A 25,322-nucleotide genomic window follows, 5' to 3' on the forward strand; every position below is an offset into this window, starting at 1 on the left:
AAAACTATTGTCTTGGTATATAGGTTTTCTTTATAGGTGTTGTCCGATGCAGTATTCTTTTCAAGCTTTGGGGACCGAAGGCCAGTTTTCCCATAATTATTTGTCTACATGCCTCCATTATCTACATACATTGCGGTTCCAGATTTGTTGGTGAGAACCAACATAATTTTATCCCAAGGGGCATATGTTATATGGCCTCCTTGTCCTTGGTGCGTTTTTGGAAATTTGTCATTTTCTGACCCTGCCCATTTCGCTAAAATATCCCAGCCTTGTAGATATATATGACACTGTAGATAACATCCAAGCCATGAGGATTCTTTTCTTCTCCAGTATGTATGCCAGTTCAGTGAACCCATAGATGGATTTGTATTTTCTAGATCTCTGTAGTAGTCCCAATAAGCATGCTTCTAGTTATTAAGTAAAGCTTTCTCGATAAGTTCTGGGAAATACCATATCGTAGAAATCAGAGTCAGTGGCTCTACATCTTGGGCATGAATTTCTGTTTGGCATTTTGGTTAGCACACTGGTGTGTGAATGAAAAGAAAAAAATATTAAGTATTATTGTACTCTGACTAATATTCAGCATTAACTGCACGCCCAGCAATTGTGGATGGAACTGAATGTTTATTTATCTATATATTAAAGATCCGCACTCACCAGTTCCTGGGTGTAGACGTATACGAGCTAGTATAAAAAATATTGTGGCTTAGGGTGTTAACCGCTGGTAATTGGCCACCTTGCCTTTATAGGTCTAAACCAAACAAAAAAATAAAAAATACCAGCACCACCTACTAGCATTATATGCACACACACAACTAAGAGAACAATTTTATATTCATCTGTACATTTGAAATGTCTACGTCAATGTTATGATAACAAAATGACAATGACATTTGAATTGTCTATAACGATGTACAAACTAATATAAAATTGAAAAACAAATTCTAGGTGAAAACGTTCCTACACATAGAACCATTTAATTATGGTATATTAGGCAATAGACACCTTTTGTTAATGCACCAATTCACAGCCATATTTTTGCTCTGTATATCAGAGTAGACAATTTCTGTCACAAAGTTTTGCAGAGCTTCTTTGATATGTTATGCTAAGAGCCAAATCAACATTACAGAGGCTGGAAACAACGGATATTGTAGGTTAAAAGGGTATGGCCATTTTAGCTTTATCAACATGTTTTAATAGAATTCAAAGGGATCCTGGATTGTGATCCTCAAACCTTCGTCACCCTCCAAATAAAGGATGTAGTGACTCCTTTTCACTTTAAAGACACCCTCTTAAGCACCGGACTTCACCCTCATAGGATCACCAATAGGTGTACATGTATGCTTCCTTCCTCTTAAAACTTAAAGCATGCTCATGAGGATTCTGATGTGTTCCAACGTCCATGATTTATTCTAACAGCACTGCATGATGCCAGACATGTTCTACATCCCATATTGTTGTGTTCTCTTGCTAATTCTGTGGTCCATGGCAGTTCAAAGAAATGTGGTCAAATATCACTTCGTTTAGAAAAACTGTATTAGTACATGAACCTTCTTACTTTTATTACTTCGGTGCTAATATCTAATTCGAGTTAAATAGCACAATGTAGCACAATTGAAATAAAAAAAAAGCATTGTCTGCCATAATATATGTACCAATTACATTACACAATGAAACTATTATCCCATAGCCCCAATGCCTCTTCCATGTGATTTTACTTTACTCCACGAAGTTAACCCCTTAAATGTTATTTTTTGGTTAAATACCTTTGTTTAAATACACATCATAAAAAGTTTTCCCATAAACCGTACATGCAGCTTAGCAGAGAGTATAATACACAGGTTTATTACCATTGTAGAGGGAAAGGGAGGGGCATCATTATGACTCACTCAAGGCGTCTCCTCCAGTTTACTTATGGCCCCGCCTCACTCTCAACAATTGTAATAAATTGTCTTTCCTTTATGTCTTTCCTCGTGATGTTCAACGGCGCTGAGCTGGTCCCTTTTCAGTTTCCATGCCGAGCTTCGGACAGTCAGGGAGTTAGTTCCGTCACAGGGGAAGATGGCGGCAGTATGAGCTCCTGCCTCCGGATTTTGACGACCAGTTTCTGAGCTCCAGATCGACAGTGGTTTGAGGTTAGCTGTGTCCGACGCACAACTCAGCTCTGCTCGATAATAGAGGGAGACGCCTGTGAGATCGTGAAGCTGTCTGCGCTGCTTCCCCAGCACAGTCCCTCGGGGACCACCTACCGCAGGGCTGGAGTCTCACGCAGTCACCATCCTGCCCCCTGGACCGCTAATGTCGGATAACCAGAGTTGGCACTCGTCCGGCTCCGAGGAGGACCTGGAAACGGAGTCCGGAGCTCCAGTGGAGCGGTGTGGGGTGCTCAGCAAGGTGAGGACGGGGAAGGTGGGGCAACTGAAAGGAGAAGGCGCACCTGGGTCCAGGGGTAGGCGGCTACAATGGGCGGGACTTTTGTGCCGACAAGGTGTTCCTTAAGAGCCCGCAGACCGAGGTTACTAGATGTTTGAGGGTAACTTACTGTTACCTTGCTTCCTTGTGCAGTTTACTGTGGGGATCTGTACTCAAAGGTGGTACCTTCTCATCCTGTAATTAGCCCCTGGGGCTCCGTGGTGCCACGCCCTTAGTGGCTCCAGGATGGGTGCATCCTGTATTTGTTCACCCTGTTATTGCGAGACACTGAAGCTGTGAATATGCACTTCCGATGTCAGCCACGAAGAACTTTCCTTAGCATAGTCTGTAGCCTCCTTTCTTAGCTGGCACCCTGGACGCTGATGTGAGGCTTTGCGTCCCATCGGCCACTCGGAGCCCTCGGTAGATCTGTAGCGCTAGTAGAAATGTATTTACGCGAAGGGACGTCTTTCTCCAAATAGAGTTCGTGTGTTTCCGATACACGTCATCGATACAGCCCGATCGATCATTTGCCCCTGCTGTCCGTGGAGCTTGCAACTTCAGTGGTGGTTTTGTGTGTTTTCAAGAGGATTGAGTATTTTATCGTCTTCCTTCGTATACACACAGACCGTTAGTGTTTTAGCGTGCTAGAGTTAGTGAAGCATGTCATGGGGTTATTGCTTTAAATGGGCAGGCACTGCAAATCTGCACTTAATTTAAAAGGGAGAGAACCTGCATTTCGCAGTAGGGATTAAGTGCTTTTAATAGGAGGGTACCAGCAATTCGTGTTAATAAACGGAACTTTGGGATAGTGTCTACCATCTTTCCATTTCAGTCACTGTCTGGAGACTAATGAGACACTCGTAGTCTCCTCCTTTTGCTTCGTTCTCCCTGCTCCTTTCTCTAATGTAAACATGCTTGAGTGTCAAGATGTGTTATGTACGTCTGGTTAGGCAACGTTCACAGCGATGCTCTTAGATGTTGAGACACGAAAGGCTTGGTGTGAAAAGTATGTGTAATACTGCGTAGAGTCTTCTAGGGGGAAAAGTTACCATACAGTACTAATCTGTCTTTACAGTACAGCATTTACAGCTTTGTAAGTAACAATGCGCAGCAACCACATGTCTGGAAAAACGTTGTTTTGTGACTCGCAGTGCCTAGTAAATAGAGCGATCTTGTCAGTTATTGCAGATGGACTTTTCCTTTTGTGATCCCTCTGCCATACTTGTGTCCATTTGGGATGGTGCTTGCTGTTCTGTTGTACGTGCTGAATGGTGCGAGTATGAGCCGTTAAAAGCACTTTTACAATTAGAGCCATTTCGGAAGAGCGACTTGAACCTGTGTACTGTTTTGATCAGCCAGACGTAACTGAAACCATGTAACTGGAGTTAACATGATGTAAAACCTGTGTTATGTTTAGTAGAAAGTAATATTTTTCTGGTGTTGAAGGCAGCAAGTTTAGTATTAAATAAACGTTCAGGCGTTGTTGTGTTTTTTTTTTTTTTTTTTTTTTTTTTTTTTTTTTTTTGTGTGTTGTTTTGTAACGTGCACATAACTAAGGAGTTGGTCTGAGCAGTGTTTCTATATACTTTTTTTTTTTCTTAATTTCTTTTTGTTTTGGAGCCACACATACTGCGATGAGATTGATTTAAAGTTCACCATGTGAGAAAATGATTACCGTGCTTCAGAACATTTTGAATGATTGTTCGGTAATTACCTATAGCACCACATTTTGTATCACTGCTAGACATAAAGGGTGAGCATTTGGACTCTTGCATGCATCCACCTGTTTTTTATTTATTTTTTATTATTATTGTTTGGTTTTAAGTGCCTCACACCTTACAGAGTTTGGGTTTATGCAACATTACAGTAAAATGGTCTCACCTCAGCCTGAAGCTGGCCTGTAAGAATAAAACCACCTACTTCATTTTCATGGTGTAGAAAAGTATGGGTTTTAAAATTGTCCGCCAACTTGTGAGGTATTATCAGTATTCAGTTTAAATTCACTCTTTTTTTGGTAATCATCAGTAGAGTATATTATATTCCCACATAATAGATTAGAATACCGATCATTTGGGAAATATACATAACCAACACGGTAGGATTTGCTTTAAAAGATTAACAAACCAGCATAGATGAATAAAAGGCAGTGGAAGAACCATTAAATCCTTAGGCTCTATCCTGTGGAATTAACTTCATCCAACTTGATCAATTTAACCATACCCAATTTAGGAAATACCTCAAAAGCTTCCTTTTTAAGAGACTTGTTCATTACACCTTTATTACAATTTTCTTTTTACTAATTACAAAAAGGGGCCTTGCACAATCGCATAAATTTGCAAATGATGTTTGTAATATGGACTAGGTGGAAACAATATGGGGCAAACTCTACAACCCAAGGGACCTGGTTAGTACAGTATGTGACAAAAGTGAGTTCTACTGGGAACTATAATGCTAGTTTGTCAACAAGTATCTTGAGAGAGAGTCTGGAATCGTGCCTCAGCAATAGCTTTGGGGATGTCACAAATACAACTACTCCTGAAAAAACGAACAACAAAGCAGAGGAAAGTTGTTTTCATGGAACTTTTAAAATTTTATGCAAAAAAAGTGTAATTGGAAGGTTTCACCTCTCATGTACAGAGATAGTGACTTGACGGTATATTGCTCAGTGTTACATTTGCAGATGAAAGTGATGATCAATGTATAAAATGAATGACAAATGCATAGTTAATAACAATTCAGGAAAAAAGTATTATGATTTTGGAGTACAGTAGTTTACCGGGTTGGGATTAAAATGAGCTCCTTTAAGATTTAACTATGTCCTTGATGTCTTTAACGCTTTGGTAGATGATACAGTGGATGTCCGATTCCTTGAAAGATGACAAATAACATCATCTTGGATGCAACTATCCTGCGTTTCCCTGGTAAAGTTATAAATGTGCCCCTTTCCTGGATCTCTCTTCCACTTATGCTATTACACATAATTCTCTTGTTTGAACCACTAATTCTCCCTATTCATTGTGTATCTATTTCTTTTTTTTTTTTTTCCAACAAAATCGTGGACATATTTGTCTACATTTCTTGTTGTATGGTCTGTAATCAACCACGTGAATTGTCTTTCCAGTTGATGATCTTCTAGATCCGAGTTCTTCAAATATATATATTGTTTTGGGCTGTGAGCACCCCTGCCCCCTAAAAAAAACACTTTCTGTAAGTACTTGTGGGAGTTGAAGTGGCAGGACTGAGTGCAGGGCTAATGAGATCATTTCAGTGGTACTTTTTCTATGGCTCATCAACCACACTAAACGCGAGACTTATGAAAGAGCACGTATTGCAAACCAAAGCAGAAACTGTCCATGCACACTACCCTCCCCCCCCCCCCCCATAGTTAGGGTGCTGTGAGCCGCTAATATTTGGGAAATCGCATGAAACTGCATCTGCTGTGTTAATGATAGCTGCAGGCTTGAGTAGCAGACTGTGTCCTCTGCCTCTTTCGGCCCCTTTCCCATCATGGCTGGTCATCACTCCAATCTAATGATGGCAAGTAAAACAAGCCTCATTGCCCCAGAGCTCCAGTGCCACTGCATCTGCTTCACTATTGAGGGCAACTAACTTGCAAAGTGGGCAGTCTACTCTTCCCCTTTTAGAAACATGGGCCTCAATCTTTCTCTATCCTGCTGTTATCTTTGTGAGGTCTAAGGTAAGGTGCCTTCTCTGCCTCGGTTTTCCCCTGTTCCAGAATAGTGCACGATAGACTTCTAAATGCCTGCACCGGCTCAATAAATAAACACATTTCGACCGAAAAATGCTGTAGGATATGGGGACCCTCAGCTTCCTAAAGTGGTCTGAGAGCTACTGTACATCAGTGGGCACAATACAAAACGTAGTGTCTAGCAGGGAAACTGATGTTGCAAATGTTTAAAAGGACTTGCTAGCACGCTCACTTAAAGAAAACGTGGAATTAGTTGGCTCTCCGTCCGAAAAGCATGAAGCTTAGCAGGATTCTATGTCCGGACCGGAGGCGAGGATTATGCATCATCTTTCTTCGCTTTTTATTAACAGCAGGTTCAAAGTTCAACAATAAAAATGAACTACAACACCCATAGGACCACATCCCCACGGCAACCAATGTCCAATCACAATACTATCCGACAGTCCGTCTAAATATCCATCCGTGCCGACGTCCTTCCTCTTTCTTCACTGCTCATTCGTCAGTTAAGTGTCATTTCTTACTGTCTCTGAGTTGGAAGGGTGCTTGCTTGTGCTTATTGTGTGTTTTTTTTTTTTTTTTTTTTTTTTTCCTCTCTCTTTTTGCTTCGCTCTGTGGTCGCTGCACGTCGGCTTGTTTATCCTTGCTGCCTTGGCAACAGGGACGCGCGGTAGGCATTTTTCATTGCTCGAGCGTGGCTTGGTTTTGAATCTATGTTGGGTCCACCAGAGGGCGCTCTTTCACGCGCTCCAGTACCAAAGCATTCCTTAAGCGATTGGAGCCGCGTTAAGCGCTCAATCGCCTCAGGGCAACGCGCTAGGGTTTATAGTGAGTTCCCTGCTCACTCTTAACCCTCCAACCCCCGCATTACACCACGTTTGCGGTTGCTTCACCTCTCTTGCTGAGAGTAACACGGCGATCGCGCATCGAGGCCTTGCGGTCTCCAAGTTTCCTGATGGGAGTGCGGGGGGGGGAACTTCCCTATATATATATATATATATATATATATATTTTAAGGGAGTTTTTCTCCTGTCATTAACCTCTCTGTGTCCCTCTATGCAGTCCTCACAGGACCACAACATTTACCCCACCCTGTCCCCTGGGGAGGGCTCCTCTCAGTGGGCGCTGCCCCCTGAGGTGGATATCCTCCTTACACAGGCCATCAATAGGGCCTTGGCCCCCTTAAAGGATAGTGTGGCCAAGCTATCGTATCATGTATTTAGGGGACAGGCACGGTTAGGGGGATGGGGGCTGTGACCATAAGGGTATGGCAGCCCCCAAGAAAATTCACAAGCGTGACGCGGGGCACCTGGAGGGCTTCAGTATCCTTACCAAAGCTTTCCATAAGAGTGCGCGCACGCTGAAGCATCCACCCTTCTGGAGGGTTCTGAACCCGGAGAGACCGGTGAAGCGGTTCACCACATACCGGACCCTGACTCGGGGTCACCCAAGCGGGTCGAGGGGGACACAGAAGGGGATTCTTCCTCTGAGGAGGAACAGGATTTAGGGCGTCCAACCTCTGATTTGTCTGACCCACAGGAGACTGAGGATTCTGATTCGGAAATGTTGCATCCATAGGATATATACCACTCTAGATCCTCGGAATGGCATCCGGACAAGAGAGTGGCGGACTATGTCGCCAGAAAAATCTGGCAGCCTTTGGAAAAGGAGGTTAGAGCCCGGTTGTGAGCCGCATGCCCTCGTCCTACTCTGCCAGACAAAGTAGCAGCAACTCCTGAAATCAACCCGAAGATGTGCACGTTCTTCACAAAATATGTGAGGGACCCCAAAAAGGGCATTGACCGCTCCTGGAGAGGTTGCCAGGACAAGCTGTTGGACGTCCTGGGACCCCTAACCAGATTATTCAACTCGCCGAGCACGCAAGGCGCAACAATACTCCCATGCCTACGGATATCGTAGCGGGATGGGCCCAAAGGGCGGTATGTCTATTGGGAAATGCTAACTGAGCCCTCTTGGTGGAAAGGAGAAGGTCCCTTCTCATTAAGATCGACCCCAAATTAGGAGAACTCTCCAACTCCGAGGCAGGGGCTATTGCCCAAGGGAATCTGTTTGGCGACCCCTTTGTGAAGGAGTTGAGCAAATTTGTAGCCACCTTCTCAGCGCATGATAAGGCGCAAAGCGCCATCAAAAAGATCTTCCCGGGGAAGGTTTTTGGTGGGGCCGGAAGAGGCTGGGGTCGCTCCTACGGCCGAGCGTACCAGCAAGGCCCCAGTTCCTATCCATCAAGGAACAACGGATGGAGAGACGGCCGACAGGGCGCCTTCTTCCCCAATCGGGGGTAGAGGGAACAGCAGAAAAGGTGCTCGGGGTGGAGCGAACGCCCCCAGAGGTGCCAACCGTATTACCCTTTTTTTTCCCCTCTAATTCTCAGGGGGAGGCTGCGCTTACTTACTCACAAGTGGGCCCAGTTAACATCGGAGGCCTGGGTTCTTCAGACGGTGTCAGGATTCCACATAGAGCTCTGGGGGACTCCGGTTCAGGAAGTACCACTGCGTCCCTTGGTCTTTAATGAGTCGGACGCTGCGCTGATAGACACGGAGGTCCAGGCGGTCCTGCGCAAAGAAGCAATTCGTGCATCTGTCCGTCACCCCAACGGGGTCGTAAGCAATCTTTCTCGTAGAGAAAAAAGACAAGGGTTTCCGTCCAGTCATCAATCTCAGAGCCTTCAACGAGTGGGTTGTCTACCAGCACTTCAAAATGGAAGGCATTCACATGCTCAGGGATCTCATGCTGCATTGGTATTGGCTGATTCGGTTGGACCTCAAGGATGCTTACCTTACGGTCCCAAACTCCCCCCCCCCCCCCCCCCCCCCCACCGCTGATTCCTTCAATCCCTATGGAAGGATCAGGTGTTTGAGTTTACGTCCCTGCCATTCGGTCTGTCGTCGGCACCTTGGTGCTTCACGAAGCTGCTCAAACCAGTAGTGGAGTACCTTCGGTCTCGCAGGATCCGCTTGATCATTTACCTCGACAACACCCTCCTGGTGGACCAGTCTTGCACGCGGCTGATATCTATCTAATGCAAACAAAACTATTTAGCTCCTCCAGGACTTTGGGTTCGTGATAAACTCCCAGAAGTTGGACCTTCTTCCCTCTCAGCCCATGACCTTTCTGGGGTTCCTCATCGACTCCCAGACGGCCTCCCTCAGTCTCCCAGGCTCAAAAATAACAAAAATCAAGAAGGAGTTGTCAAAGGTCTTGAGGCGGGACGGGGTCTCGCTCCGCAATTGGCCAGAGTGGTGGGACTCCTCTCAACCTCGATTCAGTCCATCTTCCTGGGCCCGCTTCATTATAGGGCCCTTCAGCGCCTCAAGGCTCATCACCTGTGGCGTGGCCTTACTTACTTACTCCGAGCTTATATCTCTCCCCCAGGAGGCCCGGATAGAGATCCAGTGGTGGCTGGATCATATGGAGGCGTGGAACGGCAGGGCGATCTTTGGAGTCTCGCTGGACCTTGTGATAGAGTCGGACGCCAGCCGCTACGGCTGGGGGGCTCTATGTGGGCATGTGTCGTTCGGGGGACGCTGGACCCAACGGGAACCCAGCCTTCACATCAACTGCCTGGAACTCCTAGTGGGTTCCTTCGCGATCAGGTGCCTGACGTGGGACAAGGTCTCCTGTTGCATTCTCCTGAGAATGGACAACATTTCGGCGGTGCAGTATATCATCCGTTTGGTGGGGCACCCGCTCGAAGGCCCTAGCGGAGTTGGTGAAGGACTTCTGGCACTTCTGCCTCCAACGACAGATATCGGTGACAGCGGAGTACCTTCCGGGCTCCCAAAACACCCTGGCGGACTGGAACTCCAGATATCTGGAGGATCCCAGCGATTGGCGACTGGATAGAGCGGTATTCCTCGCACTTATGAAGCGGTGGGAGCCCTGTTCAGTGGACCTCTTTGCGTCCAGCTGGAATGCCGAACTACCCCAGTATTTCAGCTGACGTCTGGTTCCCGGTGCGACGGCCGTGGACGCTTTCCTTCAGGATTGGGGTCGGGATCAGAGTTATGCCCCCCCCCCCCTTTTTCCTCTTGATCCCAAGAGTGACAGCACAGATTCATCGCCAAGGGGTGACGGTGATCTTGATTACCCCGCTTTGGAGGTCACAGGTGTGGTTCCCTTCCCTTCTGGAACTCTCCTGCGATATTCCGCTTCTGGTCAGCTCGACCATCCTGTTGAATCCAGAGGGACAGTCTCACCCACTGATCCTTCAGGGCCACCTCTCTCTGGTGGCTTGGAAGATTTCCGGTCTCGTTGGACAGACCACAGACTTTCACAGGAGGCTGAAAAATTTATCAGACAGGCTTGAGCCCCGAGCACCTGTAAGAGATACAGATCAGCCTGGAATCACTGGGCTCGTTGGTGCGTGGGAAGGCACGTCAATCCCATGGGGGCCCAAATTACAGGTATCAAACTTCTTAGCCGATCTAGCGGAAACTGGTCAGTCTTACTGCTCGATTAACTCTGTTCGGTCCGCGATATCGGCGGGACACCCCCGATTAACAATTGCCTGGTGGGGGAGCACCCATGGGTGTGCAAACTACTGAAAGGCATTAGATTGACCAGACCTCCTGAACCCAGGTATTCTACGCTATGGGGTGTTAACCAAGTTCTGCGTCTTTTGACCTCCTGGCAAGACAACCAGTATCTTTCACGGAAAGAATTGTCAGCAAAGCTAGCTACTTTGCTATGCCTCATCTCGTGCAAGTGAGTCTTGGATGTGAAGGCTCTGGATATATCCGCTAGGGGTTTTTTCTCCTGAGGGTGTGACATTCCAGACCGACAAAGTTTAATACCAGGTCGGTAACTTGCCCAGTTTTTAACATATGCCCAAACTCTGTGTGGTAAGGTGTCTAAAGACATATGAGGAAGTGACGGCTGAACTCCGCCCACCGGGGGAAAGACAATTGCTGATTTCAATTAAGAAGCCCTTCAAGGCAGTCTCCTCCCCCTCCATTGCTCGGTGGGTCAAATGGGTCTTGATGGAAGTGGGCATCAATGTTCAGGTCTTTCGAGCACACTCCACCCGGGGGGCCGTTCAGGTAGGGGGAAGGCTGCAGGACATCATGAACGCGGCCGACTGGTCGTCAGAATCTACGTTTAAAAAGTTCTATTTTAAACCTATTCACGAAGTAGCCTCATTGGTGGTAAGTAAGCTTTAAACGTGCAGAATCTTCGCCTCCGGTCTTGACATAGAATAAGAAATTTCCTAGCTATTGAGAAGGAAAGTTTTAATTCTATTCAGGACACGGAGGTGAGGATAATCCCACCCGACATCACGGGCATGTCGCCCACCCAGGACTAATTCACCGGATCTGGACGCGGTATTCATTTTTTCCTGATTTGATACTCTGGTCTTCTAAGGTTGTATGTTCTAGCCGATTTATGTTGTTGCATACTTTGTCATTCTTTCTATTGAGGGGAGTGGGATCTCCGGACTGTTATTTACCTCACCTGTTTATACATGGAAGGCATGGGTTCCAATATCATTGTTCACATTTCTTCCTAGGAACAGAAACTGCACCAACCTAGCGACAACCTAACTTTCCTATCGCAGTGAAGTCGAGGACGGACGTCGGCACGGATGGATATTTATACGGACTGTCTGATAGTATTGTGATTGGACATTGGTTGCCATGGGGATGTGGTCCAATGGGTGTTGTAGTTCATTTTTATTGTTGAACTTTGAACCTGCTGTTAATAAAAAAGTGAAGAAAGATGATGCATAATCCTCGCCTCCGTGTTCTTAATTAAATTGAAACTTTCCTTCTCAATAGCTAGGAAATTTCTCATTCTCTCTCCTGTTGGCTTGAAGCTGAAATTGACTTGTTAGTGCCTGGTGCATAAAAATGCCAGAAGCTTATTGAATGCCTGTGGATCTGGTTTCTGACCCATGTCTATGGGCATGTGCAGACGCCCTTTTTATTGAAGTCATTCTGAACTCTTAAACACAAACTACTCAAGTTCTGTGTGTGTGTGTGTTTTTTATTTTATTTATTTATTTTTTTTCCCTCCCCCCCCACACCCCCCTCAATATTCGACCCTAATGCTTTGGCCAATTCTTGGCAAATTAATTTCCTCTTGCCCCCTTTACAGGTTTCTGGAAGAGACATTTCAGTACAAAAACCCTTATTTCTGTTCAGAGGCCATAAAGAGTGATTAAAACGAGAAAAATATAACAGAGCACGATAAAACATTAAACAAAACCCAACCTATAACTATAAATGGTAAAATAAAATATTACAAAAGATCCAAGCATAAGAAGCAACGAATGAACAAAATCTCAAAACAAGTAAAACTTGATAAATATATGCCTAAATAATCTACATAAGTCCATCCTAATCACATGCATCACCATCACAAAATTAGATGACTAGACTTAGGGAACATAAAACTTGGCCCTAAGTTGCCACATGACTAGCAAAAAATTGAGAGATGGTAAACATCACCTGTCTGCTTGAGCCCGTTTTTAGGGTTGAGTCTGCGCTAGCATGCGTATCGCTTGCAAGACGCTGTAGTAGTTAGAAAAGGGCTTGGAGCCCCGTCCATGTCATGTCAGTGTCTTTCATTGGGTCGTGGGCTTTCATTTTAAAATCTGCTTGCTTTCATTCGTGGAAGGTGCGAATATGTCATGCCTTTTCCAGTGGTTAGCCCTCCTCGAGCGCAGAGACCAAGTATTGAAAACATACGAGGCTTGCTGTTTTCCGTCTGGTTTGTGGACTACTTTTTCTCTTTTTGCATGACATCGACCTTGGTACATAGTTAATTGCACTTTTGCTGGTTACGTGGATAATTGCACATTTGCCGAACTCGCCATGATGAGGACCTAGGTACCATTTCAGCTGGAAAATGGAGACCCACAAACATGATGTACAGGTGTCCACCCGTGCCCCCATTCCGCCAGGGTTACTACCTTCCAGTATAGTATGAGCCTAAAAAAACCTGGTCAATTGTGCTTGTGGCTTCCCGAAAAACTGCTTGCTGTGGGGGACAAAATTGCCTTGTGTGCCATCCATTCCTGCAGCCTACCAAGTAAGACTGTAAAAAGCTTTTGCGAGCCATCAAGTAAACTGATGGGTCTATGATTAGCAGGGTTTTTGTGATGTGTATTTAATGCATGGGGATAATTTGTGCCCAAGTCGGGGGGTAAGAGAGCCCCTTTAAAAATAGTAGTGGAAAAAAGAGCTTCACATGCCAATTTCACTCATAAAAAGGTAGCCAGGGATTTTATCCAGTCCTGCTGCTTTGTTTGGGACAATTACCATAATGGCACCTCGGACCTCCTGATCTAAAAATTCAAAGCCACACAGAACAATACCAGGGATCAAGAAGTCAAGCTTAGGGGGGGGGGGTTGTCTTCTTCACATACCATCTCCCTCCCCTAGGGAAGATGATAATGGTTGTACCTGCGCCCTGTCTTCTTGCATCACTTGACACAGCTGCAGGTGCACTCGAAGGTACATAAAGGCCAGTCACTAGATGGAACAAAGAAATCAATTGGCCTAGATCCTTTCCTGGCCCCATAGGAAACCAAAGTCCAAAAAGCATGATGATCTTTCTGTTTAGCAGCTGTCAGCAAGTCCTCCCACCTTGCCCTATGCCAGTCCTTTTTAGCAGAAATGAGGGCCACTTTATAGTTTCTCCTTGCGCTTCGGATCAGTGATCTTTATGGCTTCAATCAAACGAGTTTTTGCTTTACTACAGCCTTTATTTAACCAGGTCACAGGAGGGATCCTGTTAGACTTTCCCCCCCCCTCCATCCCACACACCCCAAACCAAATAAATCTGCTAATTTTTGCATGCAATTCATTACGGATCTCTGGTATGGATCCCAAATATCCTTCAGTGCACCCTGCCACAGAGGAGGACACATCCCCCTCCATTTTATTGGCCACCGGCCCGTAGAGCTGCCTAATAGCGTCCTGAGAGTTTACCACACTATTCCATTTGACCTGCATTTGTTGATAGCTACTCTTAACCTACTGGCCTGTGACTGTTCAGCAGTATTTGAAGTGCCTCTCAAAGTGACTCGATTTTAAAGTTATGCCGGCACGACTAATCATACCTAGTTCTGCCATTACATATTCTGAGAACTTGATTAAGGGCAAGGACATTGATTTTGAATTGCAGTGGGAGTCCATTTCTTAATGAAGGTGATCTCCAACATTGTACCCGCCATATAGTGTCCTCATTTGACATTGTAGAGAGGGAATCTAAGCACAGTTCAAACTGGCAGTTAAAATCGCCCCCCTACAATTTTTCTTGCATTAGTAGGCAAGGAGGCTGAATGAGCATTTAAAAATTCACTGTCTCCTTATTGCATCCTGCATTCCTACAATAGACATTATAGAAATAAAACGTGCCCCCCCCCCCCCCCCCCCCCGGGAAAAGTTTTTAAGCAAACGCACTACTTGTCTGAAGGATCTGCCTCCCCCGAAGTACGGATCCAGGTGACTAAACCACCTGAGGGCCTTCCCTTCCCCGATGTAACAGGTTCCTTAGAAAAATTAACATAGCCCCTACAATATGATGGGGCTTCAGGAACCAGATCTCCTGAAACATGCACAGCTCACACCATTCTGGGCACGCTAGTTTAGTGACCAGACAAGCAACATTCCATGAGATGAGCATACACTGAGTCAGAACGAACACCCAGTTTCCCCCCACCCCACCCCATCCCAATGTTTTTGACACGTACACTAGCAATTCCCACTGCATCAATGCTACAAGCTGCAGTATCCCCAGCTGTCTCGCCAGCTGTGTCACAAGATTGGATAACAGTAGCACCCTGAAAGGGTGTAATGTGGCCTGATTTGATACTGATTCACTGCTCGTCAATGAGCGTGAATTGGGGGGCAATCGTTGCTACTCTGTTCATTGACACCTTATTCACAAAGCGCATCAGTCATGTGTTTCCCCCCCTCCCCCACACCCCCAATTCCCCTCCCCATGCATTCACACCTGGCTCCACCCCTATAGGCAATTGAATCCACAGGTGTCCTCGGGGCTCTACTCTCATCACAAGGCAACACACAAGCTCTCCCAAACCCCCCAGAGCGTTGCAAAATACACCGCCCATCTAGCACCAGTCAGTCGACCTTAGACAAACAATCAAAATTATTGTGATTAGAGTAATGGCCATCATGTCTCCACTGGTTTGAGCACTTCAGATTGTATAGGCTGAGGATGCTCCTTTTACATGGAGCAAAATGGGCCAGGCTTCCCTCCTATGTACAAATGGTAAAATAAATCCTAAGAGTGGGGCTCCATGCAGGTCACTACTGGGTATTTACCAGCTAGGATTATCTGGACCAGGGAGGGGATCTGAAATTAATGACACAATCCTTGTCCACCTTCTGTAGACCGATCCATGCCACTCTTCTCATGTAGCATGTTATTAGAGTGTGCAAGGGGAAATCCTCTGCCGTGCTAGCCACCAGAGTGTTTTATTGAAAAGTGCATCATAAGATTAACTTTGCCCTTCTCTCAGCTGTGGCACACCAGTTAATACAACCACATAGAACGAAGCTGGTGGCAGATTTATTACTGGCAATCTGGAGGTCCCTCTAGAAGTATTGGAATTGGGGGGGGGGGGGGGAAGGGGAGAAGGCACACATACGCCAGTGTCTGTAGAAAGAGCGTATTGCAGCCAGAACTACTATCCTGATGCACTAACAGGAGTAGATTAGAACAAACTGTACCAACTTTTCCCTGTTCTACACTAGGCAAAATACCTGGAATGCCATTATGGCAATTTCCACTGCCCGATTGACTATGGGCCCAAGGGGTACTCAGGATTCCTTTTAGCTCCCTAGGAGCAATCTCACCATGGAAGGCTTGGGCCTCCCTGTCAGCTCCCTCTCTATGGCTGCTAGACGAATGCAGATTGGCAATAGGTGCTCTCCTAGGAGCTCCGCAACCTCACAAACAAGGTCATCCACAAGCTGCCTGTACCAAACAGGCATTGCCCCCCTCACGAGAGAATTACTGGGGAAGCCTGGGGGCATGTTCCTAGTGGACACCTGTCAGAGCCAAGGGAGAATGCACAAGATTTCCGTTACCACTATCAAGCTGTGTGTTCTCTTAGACTCTTTTCTCAGGTTGAACAGCTAGGCCCTGATCACTTGTGCAGAAAAGGCCAGATTTGGGAGCTTGTGGGGAGGAAACTGGTAGGAATGTTGAATCCAATAAAGGCGTAAGCAGGGCACACAGAGATCCGCTCCGAACCGTGATGCCTAAATTGTGCTCTACACCAGTTGGGGGGGGGGGGGGGGGGAGGAATCTCAGGCTTTTAGGTGGTACCAACCGTACATCTGTCATCAATTCAAGATAGTCAGACAGTCCCATTCCCCCCCCCCCCCCCCCCCCCCCCAAAAAAACCTAGCTATGTGCTACCCTCCACAAACTTCCCGGGATAACACCTGGCACCAAATAAGAACAATGAAGCTGCTGGATCAACCAGATGGGGAGGATAACGCACTACATATGCATATGTCCCACCTTGTATCCCAGACGTTACAGATGGAAACCATGGGAAGTAGACAAAGTACATTGGTGCAACAGGAGGCCCAAGGACCCTTTCCTGGAGGATGGGCCTGCCCTTGGCCCGTGCTTCACCTGCACACGTCCCGAGCAGCAGAAGTCCTTTTTTTTTTTTTTGCCTCTTTATAGTGCTGGGTGTATGTAGGCTCCTCCCCCTCAGCACACACTGCAGGCAGATATGGCTCCTGGGACCTGGAGTCCCTACTTGTCCAACCAGAGATATTTACTCCAGCTACATTCAGGTTCCATCAAGACTTTGTGACTGAGGCAGCTGTAACAGAGATGTAGGGTATCTAGGTGTGGCGGATAGAGGAAAGGTTTGCCTGTTGAGCTATCAAACTGATATAAAGACTTGCCTGTGCAGCTTTTTACTATACAGTTAACTCTTTGATTAAGGGTTGCTCTATCAGGAAAACTGGCCACAAAATGGTTTAAGTCATTAATTTAGATTAGGCACTGAACCGTTGGGGAATGTTGTGTTATTTATTTTATATATATATATATATATATATATATATATATATATATTTTTTTTTTTAAATCCGTCCCTACTAGAGACTGTAACGTGATGTGCCACACCTTTCGCCTAGTCACTGGAGTGTTTTGGGTTTATATATTCCCACCCCGAAACATCCTTTGGCTGGAGAGTGATTTCTATGAAGCTGGCACTTGTATTTATTTGAAAGTAGAGGTGGGCTGGCCGGATAGGAATATAGGTAACTATGATTTGATTAATATTTTTTTTCTTTTTTTCTTTTGGGAACCTAATGCTGGAAAACATGCTTTGTGGTTCACCAAACTAGGTGTGTGTGTGGGGGGGTGGGGGGGGTGAACCCAGGGTTTATTGGGGGGGGGGGGGGGGGGGGGTGGGGGCTGGAAATGTCTATAGAGCAAAGTAGCTGAGGGTTTTTTTTTGTTGTGTTTTTTTTTAATATATATATATATTTTTCCATTGCCGTTAATGATACAAAAACAAAACTAATAGCATGTGAGATCAGGATCTTCTTTTAAAAGCCCAAGTGACCACTACAGCAAAAAAAAAAATTGTTTCAGTTTAGGAAGCACAAGTCCTCCATCTGCAGTCTAAGTGCTATTTTGTAATTGTATGAGTTCTCAGCATGTTACATCTAGATTATTGCAGTTTACTTTGCGCTGACCTCTGGCACCATCTTCATAGACTAATAACCTCATAGAATTTTGCATTGACGTTGGCAAGAGGGTATGGTGAGAGTATAATTATAGGGGCAGGCACTATGTTCTCGGCCAGCACCACTTCTTAGGTTTTTCTTCTGTGTTTGTGTTTTTTTTTTTTTTTTTTCTTCCTAGATTACAATTCACACATACCTGTACTCCGCATAAGAACTTTTTGAGAAATCTTAAATTATAATTTTTGGCTTCCAAAATGAATAGTTACTTAGCAAAATTATATAGTCAAGTGAACATTGATTTCTGATTTTTCAAAAAAATACATACTTCAAAGAAGCTTTGGGAATGTGACTTTAAAGTCCAAGCTCCCTCCTGAATCACCTGCCCCTTAAATTGAAATCTGATTACCATCAGGTCTTCAGAAAATAATGTGTGGGGTGTGTGTGTTTTTTTTTTTTTTTTTAATTTCTTTTTTTATTATGAATTGAAGGGAACACAATTCCAAGGTCTCGGAAGACTGGTCTAAAGTGCCTGCCAATAGGAGAAGGATGTGGTCCTTGTAGTTGTGGAATATATATCTGTTACTTTTTTAGGTTGAGCGCTCTGGCCTGTTGTAATTTATCTGTGGGCTTTTAACCACGCCCATCACTACCACTCGTTCCTGGGATTGCCTTTCAAAAATCCTTTGTCAGCATTGGTAAATGTTTTTCCCGCCTTGCCCATCAACCCTGTTACATGGATAATTGCACATTTGCCGATATGTTTGACTACGAGCAAACTTCTTTAGGTCGAGTGTAAGCGTTCGACCTCGTGTATACTTTTAGTATAATTCTTATGGCTTAAAGCGATTTTCATTTGTTGGTTGCAGTGTCCATTAAAACTTCTTGCTCGCTAGTGGTCAGTTCTACCTTTTTCTCCCTCCTTTTTCTCTTTTAGAGCAGTGACCAATCACTGTATTATACTTTGATATCTTTAGCTGTTGCTGTGAAGGACAATTTTTGTTATTTCTTTGGTGCTCTCCTTTCACTGTGGGTGTTTTTTGGGCTGGTAGCTGCCTGCATTTTATTGCGGCATTCCGTTCCTCCCATGTTGCTGATGTTTGTTTTTTGGCTTTATTGCAGTGCTGTCCTCCTTTACCTCTCGCTCCTAAAATAAGATTATTTCACAAAAGAAACACTGGTCGTTTAGCTCATTGCTCATGAAAGCCACAATATGCCATTTCTGGTAGAATTTAGCTAAACCTAGAAGCAATGATGTGAAACTTGCTTAGCCTCGCATCACATTTTGTGTCTCTCTACCTCTGTCTCTTTCTCACTCTCCAGGGACCCTCCCTGCCAGGACTCACAACATCGCGCACGCATGGCATTGCTTATCTCCTTTATTGGGACCATAAATCTTCTCTGGCTGCTCTGCTCCTTGAAATGCAAGGCAAGGAATCTTGCAAGACTTTTCATTCTGTTAAAATAAAAAGCAAATACTTTTCCAGCATATGCAGTCATCTAGTCTCTCCTCAAGGGCTTGTGATTTCTGACGTCAAGTAGCCGTCAGTGACCACCAAAACGTGGCAGGAAAAGACGAAATTATGAGACTGGGTTGACCAATGAATGTTGCAAGAAAAGTCAAGTTCTGGATTTACAATGCCAATAGTTCTAACTCAAAAATAATGTGAGACCTATTGCATTGCATATGCTTGTTTTCCTTTCATGTCTCTCCTTTGCGCTCATGGTGGCCGTGGCTCTTTGAATCTGCTTGGTTAAAGGAAGTGTGCATTGGCATTTGGAACATAATTTGTTTTTGTGAACAATTTCACTACCATTAGTGCATGCTTGTTTCCCTTTTTATTTTATTTTATATATGAATAGCATCGCTTTGATAAGTCATCTGATTAATCAATTTTTATTTTTATTTTTTGTAATTTTAGCCGTGGCTGTGTTTGGCTCGCTATATCACACTTAAGTGACACACCTATAAAGATGATGCACTTTTGCTTGAAATATGTGAAACTAGTAAAAGGGTGAATTCTTTTGAGAATAAGCCTGCACTCCCCTTCTACATGTGCGACATGTCTTGTGTGAAATCCGTATCAAGGGTGGATCTATAGGGTACAGGTTTTCTGGTGTAGCCTCTTTTCATGATAATACAAACTTCTTAGAGAATCCATTAATAAAAGCTTTCTATTTACACTAATATCGAACCTAACATCCCAAATGGATCGCAACACTGCACTTCTTGAAAAAACACCATTGGTTAATAAACATTAACCAGACACCACCTGATTTTTCTCTATACAGTGGCAGTACCCTGCAGTTTCACTTAACAGGCCTTACTGAAAACACAAGAAATAGGCCTGCCTTTGGAGCTGTGTAATGTAAACTTTTGTGTGTGTATAATTTAATTGATTATTGTTCTTTGGGAGGAGGATAGATGGCATGTGTAAAGTGGGTACTGCTGCAAGTCACGCTACTATTATATAGGACATCACTTTAATGCTCCTGCTGCTGAGAGCCTTGATTTGAGTTGGGAGTCAAAAGTTCCCAAGTGTGTGAGATAGCGTAATTAGTTCATGCACCTCCTGCTGCAATTTGCAATAACTTGCACATCGCTGGCCCCCAAGCCAACAAGACCAATTTATCATTTTACGCTTTCCCAGTTGATAAAATAATCACCATTGAGTTTGCTTATAAAATTATTGCAAATATCCCTTGTACTGTTTGATCACCACAATATTTTGTTTGTTCTGCACTTTTCTAACTGCTGGTCTGTCTAGGCTGGTATTTTTGCTTTAACCATAAAGTGCTTTTGCTTCAACCAACTACAAACCACCCTGATAAGAGTGGGGTCTAAAACAGGATTGGACTTTTGGGGTATTTTAGGCTGGGCCGGAACAGCGCGTAGAGTGAAGAATTCATGATGAACACTTCGCAGCACAACAGATACAATGAGCACACTCCCAGCTGTCCAACGCATGCATAGCTGGCACCGACAGCTGAGTAACTACGAAATACATTCCTTATTCTCAAACAGATACCCTTACCCCTTCAAAATGATATGTCTTTTTGAAAATGCAATTTTAAATCCTGGTTTAAAAGAAAAAAAATACATTACATCTTCGCAGTATGAAGAACTACAGAATGGATAACCACAATGATTATTCTGATGTATAATCCTTAACTTTGGTTGGATAATTGGTTGAAGGACCGCTCAGACTATTAAAACGATAGGTTCCTTTGATTCTTAACTCTGCACAAAATTCAGTTCAGTACAATCTGCATTTTTCACCTCTTCCTTTCTTCCTTTCTTCTGTTTGTTCTACCTCCAATTTGGCACACTTCCCTAGTAGTTTCCTCACTTGAAACATCAACCAGCTAGTCACTAACTTCTCCAGAAATGTTTTGTGAACACTCATCTTTTTCACTATCTACCCCAGTCCTCTCAACTAACTAGCAGACGTAATTGACACACTGTACTATCACTCAGTCTTGCAGATTTCTTTAAACACTCCAACTTTTAAGGGTTCTGCCGGTTATAACTGGCGATAAGGCATTCTTACAAGTTGGAAGCGACTCGCACTGGTTCTAAAGGCTGTCAATCTTTTCCTCTTTTGATAAAGGTGGATTTGGAATACTCAGTAGATCAATCAATTGGTGCAAACCATCTGGTTCATTTTGTCAACACCTCTGTTATAATCAGTCAGATACACCAGGTGAGTAAATAAAACTCTTAATTTACTAAGCCCAGAACGGGTCACCACTGCTCAGCTCCAGTTAGTCAACTTTACTGCCTCTCTTACATTATGCTCATTGTTCCCTCGAGCTCCAATTTCATGACCACAGACCTCTTAACATCACAATGTTCTCTTATTAAAAAATTTTTTTATGGCGTAGCGTAATAAACAAAACATCCGGTGTTAAAGCAGAAGCTATCACTACAAAAAAAGAGAAAATCACAACATGGAAAAATGATTTTGTTAATGAATGCAATTAATTAGAATAAGAGAAAAATAAAATGGACAGCATCAAATAACAGTAACTTAAATTTATCAAAATCTCCACGATAAACTTGTCTTGATCTCCACAGTGTTCCCTAAAGAGAGAGATCCTGAACCCCTACGTGATGATTATTATCAGTATGATCCTTCTCATGGGGGCATGGCTTGAGGATCCAGCATGGCGGACGTCTGGTAGAGGAGCTCTGCTACGCCACTCATTTATCCTGAGTGAAGTGACCGGCACATGAGGAGATCTAAGCAATTGGCGGCACATAAAGAAAGCTGAGGAGCTGTGACCTCGGGCACTGGCTCCTGTGTTTTTTTTTTTTTTTTTTCCCCCAATGACCGCTGGTGGCCTAGATGCCTCTTAGTGCCAGCACGGCCCAGGAGGCAAAATGGCGCACTGAGTGCAGGGCCGGCCGGCGGTGTCATCGGGACCACCTCGCAGCTGGACGTCAGACTGGGATCAAACAGACGGTGGCGGTGGTGAAGAGCGGAGGTGCCCCGGGCATTGAATCTGCAGATTGACTCAAGTGGAGTGAGTGGTGCTCTTGGAAGGAAGACCACGTAGGGCTTCAGAGTGCACTAGGGCTGCGGTACCTCCCCTGCTGAGGTGACAGAAAGCAGTGTTTCCTTGAGGTGCCTGGGCTATGCGGATCAGGCTCTCTGGCTGGTGGGCAGTTGCGGGCATGGCCGGCTGCCGGACCCCTTGTGGCGCCTCCCTGGCAGAAGAGCTTGCACGCAGGGGATACATGTCTGGCGCCTGCGCCGGCACACCCGGGTGATGCAGCTGCTCTGTCTTAGTGTTGGCTATCTGTGGAATTGTGGCACTGGACACTGTAGTGCAACCATCGGACATGTCCTACTGAGCAGGTACGACTTGTAGCGGCTACGCATGTTGGGGCCCCCTGGCCCTGTCAATAGCATACCGTAGGGCCTGTTGACGAGACTGTGTGCTGATCGTAGGGAGCTAGACTTTGGCTGATTTACCCCTAGGGGTGGAACGCCTTTATATTTCCATCTCTAGCCAGTGGAGTGAATCGTCAACAGCGCAGCCCTCCTGCCACTGTGCCCCCATAAAAGTTATACAATGCAGTGCGGGGTGCTGACGTGTGGACACGGGACACATTGCACTGCTTCATTAACTCCCAGTCAACGCTGCACTGTGAGCCATTTTGTCAGCAGCGTGCTGGGGGGCAGCCACCTACATCATAGCACAGAGGGTCCCCCACCACAATCCATGATAGCCATGGCTAATGTGGAACTCACTAGAGGACAAACTAGATGCTGTGCTGCTGGCCATTGACAACACACGGACCTCACTAGAGTCCAAAATAGGCACGGTTTTCTCAGATCTGGGTCTACTGCATGCAGATCATAGAAAGCTAGCAGACACTGTGACACTAATTGAGCAAATGTCACGACATTGCTGCTCAGAACGAACAGCCTGGAAACTTCCCTGAACTAACCGAGTATGAATGTTGAAGCAGCATGCAGAGGGCAGATCCCGCAGAAACAATGTTCGCTTGGTGGGCCTGCCGGAGGGCACCAAGGGCCATAATTCCATGCAGTATATCGAAGCCTGGCTGTGCACTATTCTCCCCTGATACGCTTTCCTGTTTTTTTCCTCTATTGAGCGAGCGTATAGAGAGCTGACCTGAGGTTCCCCAGCGGGCGCCAGCCCGTGGCCGATGGTCATACGATTCCTTCATTACCACGTCAGACATAGTGTTAAAGGAGACCCGCTCATTGGTGGAGTTGCAGGTGGGCAGCGCCAAAGTGATGATCTTCCCAGACTTTACGATTGTTGTGCAGAAACAGCACAATAACTTCCTGGCAGTGAAGTGACGTCTTCGAGATCTGTGATTTGCTTACTCTCGCCTCTTCCCAGCCAGGCTCTGTGTGGTGGCTGCTGACACCATGCACTTTACTACACCTGAGGAGGCATGGCACAGGATTGAGAGCTCTGATAACTGTGCCACCCAATCGGTGCGGTTGGGAAGAACTGGGGACGGCAGTTCCCAACGGAACCACGGGGGATAGCGTAGGATGAAGAAACAAACAAGCGGGGACCTTCTTGCGGTCCATAGTGCCTTACAACAGGCAGCTGCAATCAAGTGCGGGCGTTGCTCCAGTCCAGACATCCCGGGCTCCATATCCTCCGATGCAGAGAGTCCTGTTGTCACTTGGCTGTCTGCAAATCCCCCATGATCCTCTGGATGTAACCCCACAGACATCGGACACTATCATCTGAACTTAACTGTTATAATCATGCCTTTTTCCATACACTTACAACTGTTGTCAATGTAGAATACTCCTTATATGGTCGTGAATACTGGTCTATCTGTCAAGTGGCGTGTAGTCCCTCTGCTATATGCTGCAGGTCCTTATCCGGTCACCCCTACTGTAAGCCCAACTAACTCTTGTCTTACTTGTTATCGCATGGTTTGGGTGGCCACTTGTTCTAGTGGGCTGCGGTTTTGGTATTCGCTATGGTATTGTTACACTGTGATTGTTGTTACCTGCCCATTTACATGTTCATTGCTAGGCAGCTCATGAAGGTACTTACCACATGTTGCTCTGCTCCCTCACACTCGTCATTGACACTGTCGGTTGCGTGGCAAGTACGTGCAGCACCTCCATTTGTTAGTCCAATGCATGATGGCGCATGTTAATATAGTAACATGGAATATCCGTGGCATGCACACTCCAGTGCGCCGATATGCTATTTACTCCTACTTGAAACGCTGCAATGCCCATATTTCTTATTGCAAGAGTCTCACCTAACTAGTTCAGAGGCAGAAGCGCTTTGAAGAAAATGGCGAAGTCAGGTCTATTCCAATTACTCAACCTGTGCGCGGGGAGTACTGATATGGGTCTGACCGGGGGTCCTGTTTTATCTTCTAGAGCAGGTCACAGATACTGATGGCAGGTATGTGTTTGTTTGAGGTCGGCTGAGCGGCCGACACATACTCCTTGGCAATATATATGCTCCCAGTGTAGATCAGGCTCGCTTTCTAAACGTGCTTAATTGGTTGCTGGCACGCAGGAGCGGTGTTCCCTAGCTGATTGGAGGGGTTTGAATTGTGTACTAGACACGTATCTGGATAGGTCCTTTCCACCGTTGGAGCCCACCACTGCTATTTCAAATGCCCACTTTCTAGTAACCTGGCTACACCACTGGCAACTGATGGACGTTTGGCGTCATAACGCTACTGCCAGGGTATACTCCTTTTACTCGTCCCCTCATGGCTTGCATGTCCGCCTTGACAGGCTGCTGTGCACGGCTGGCCTGATTCCAGCGGTCATGCTTACAGATTATCTGGACCGTACTCATTCCGATCACAACCCTCAACATCTTCAACTCAACTCGACTGGGGTGGGATGGCTCAGCCTCCTGTCTCCACGTGGAAGCTGCAGCCTGCAACATTGGAGGATTTGGCGTTGCGCGAGTCAACTGGCCAGCAGATTGCTAGTTACTCTGAGCTTAACACAGACACGGCATTG

The 25,322-nt window shown here is 45.5% G+C and overlaps 1 protein-coding gene across 1 annotated transcript in view; it reads left to right on the plus strand.

Annotated features, from left to right (window-relative positions):
- Positions 1-2,007: 2,007 nt before the first annotated feature.
- The window catches only part of CERT1 (ceramide transporter 1), a 592,287-nt gene continuing 568,972 nt past the window's right edge, over positions 2,008-25,322 (plus strand). Inside the window, exon 1 of the mRNA XM_069223744.1 lies at positions 2,008-2,394. Within this exon, the coding sequence (XP_069079845.1) occupies positions 2,299-2,394 (96 nt within the window). The 5' untranslated portion in view covers positions 2,008-2,298. The remainder of the gene's footprint in view (positions 2,395-25,322) is intronic.

Source organism: Pleurodeles waltl, chromosome 1_1, assembly GCF_031143425.1.
Source record: "Pleurodeles waltl isolate 20211129_DDA chromosome 1_1, aPleWal1.hap1.20221129, whole genome shotgun sequence".
Taxonomy (NCBI): Eukaryota; Metazoa; Chordata; class Amphibia; order Caudata; family Salamandridae; genus Pleurodeles; species Pleurodeles waltl.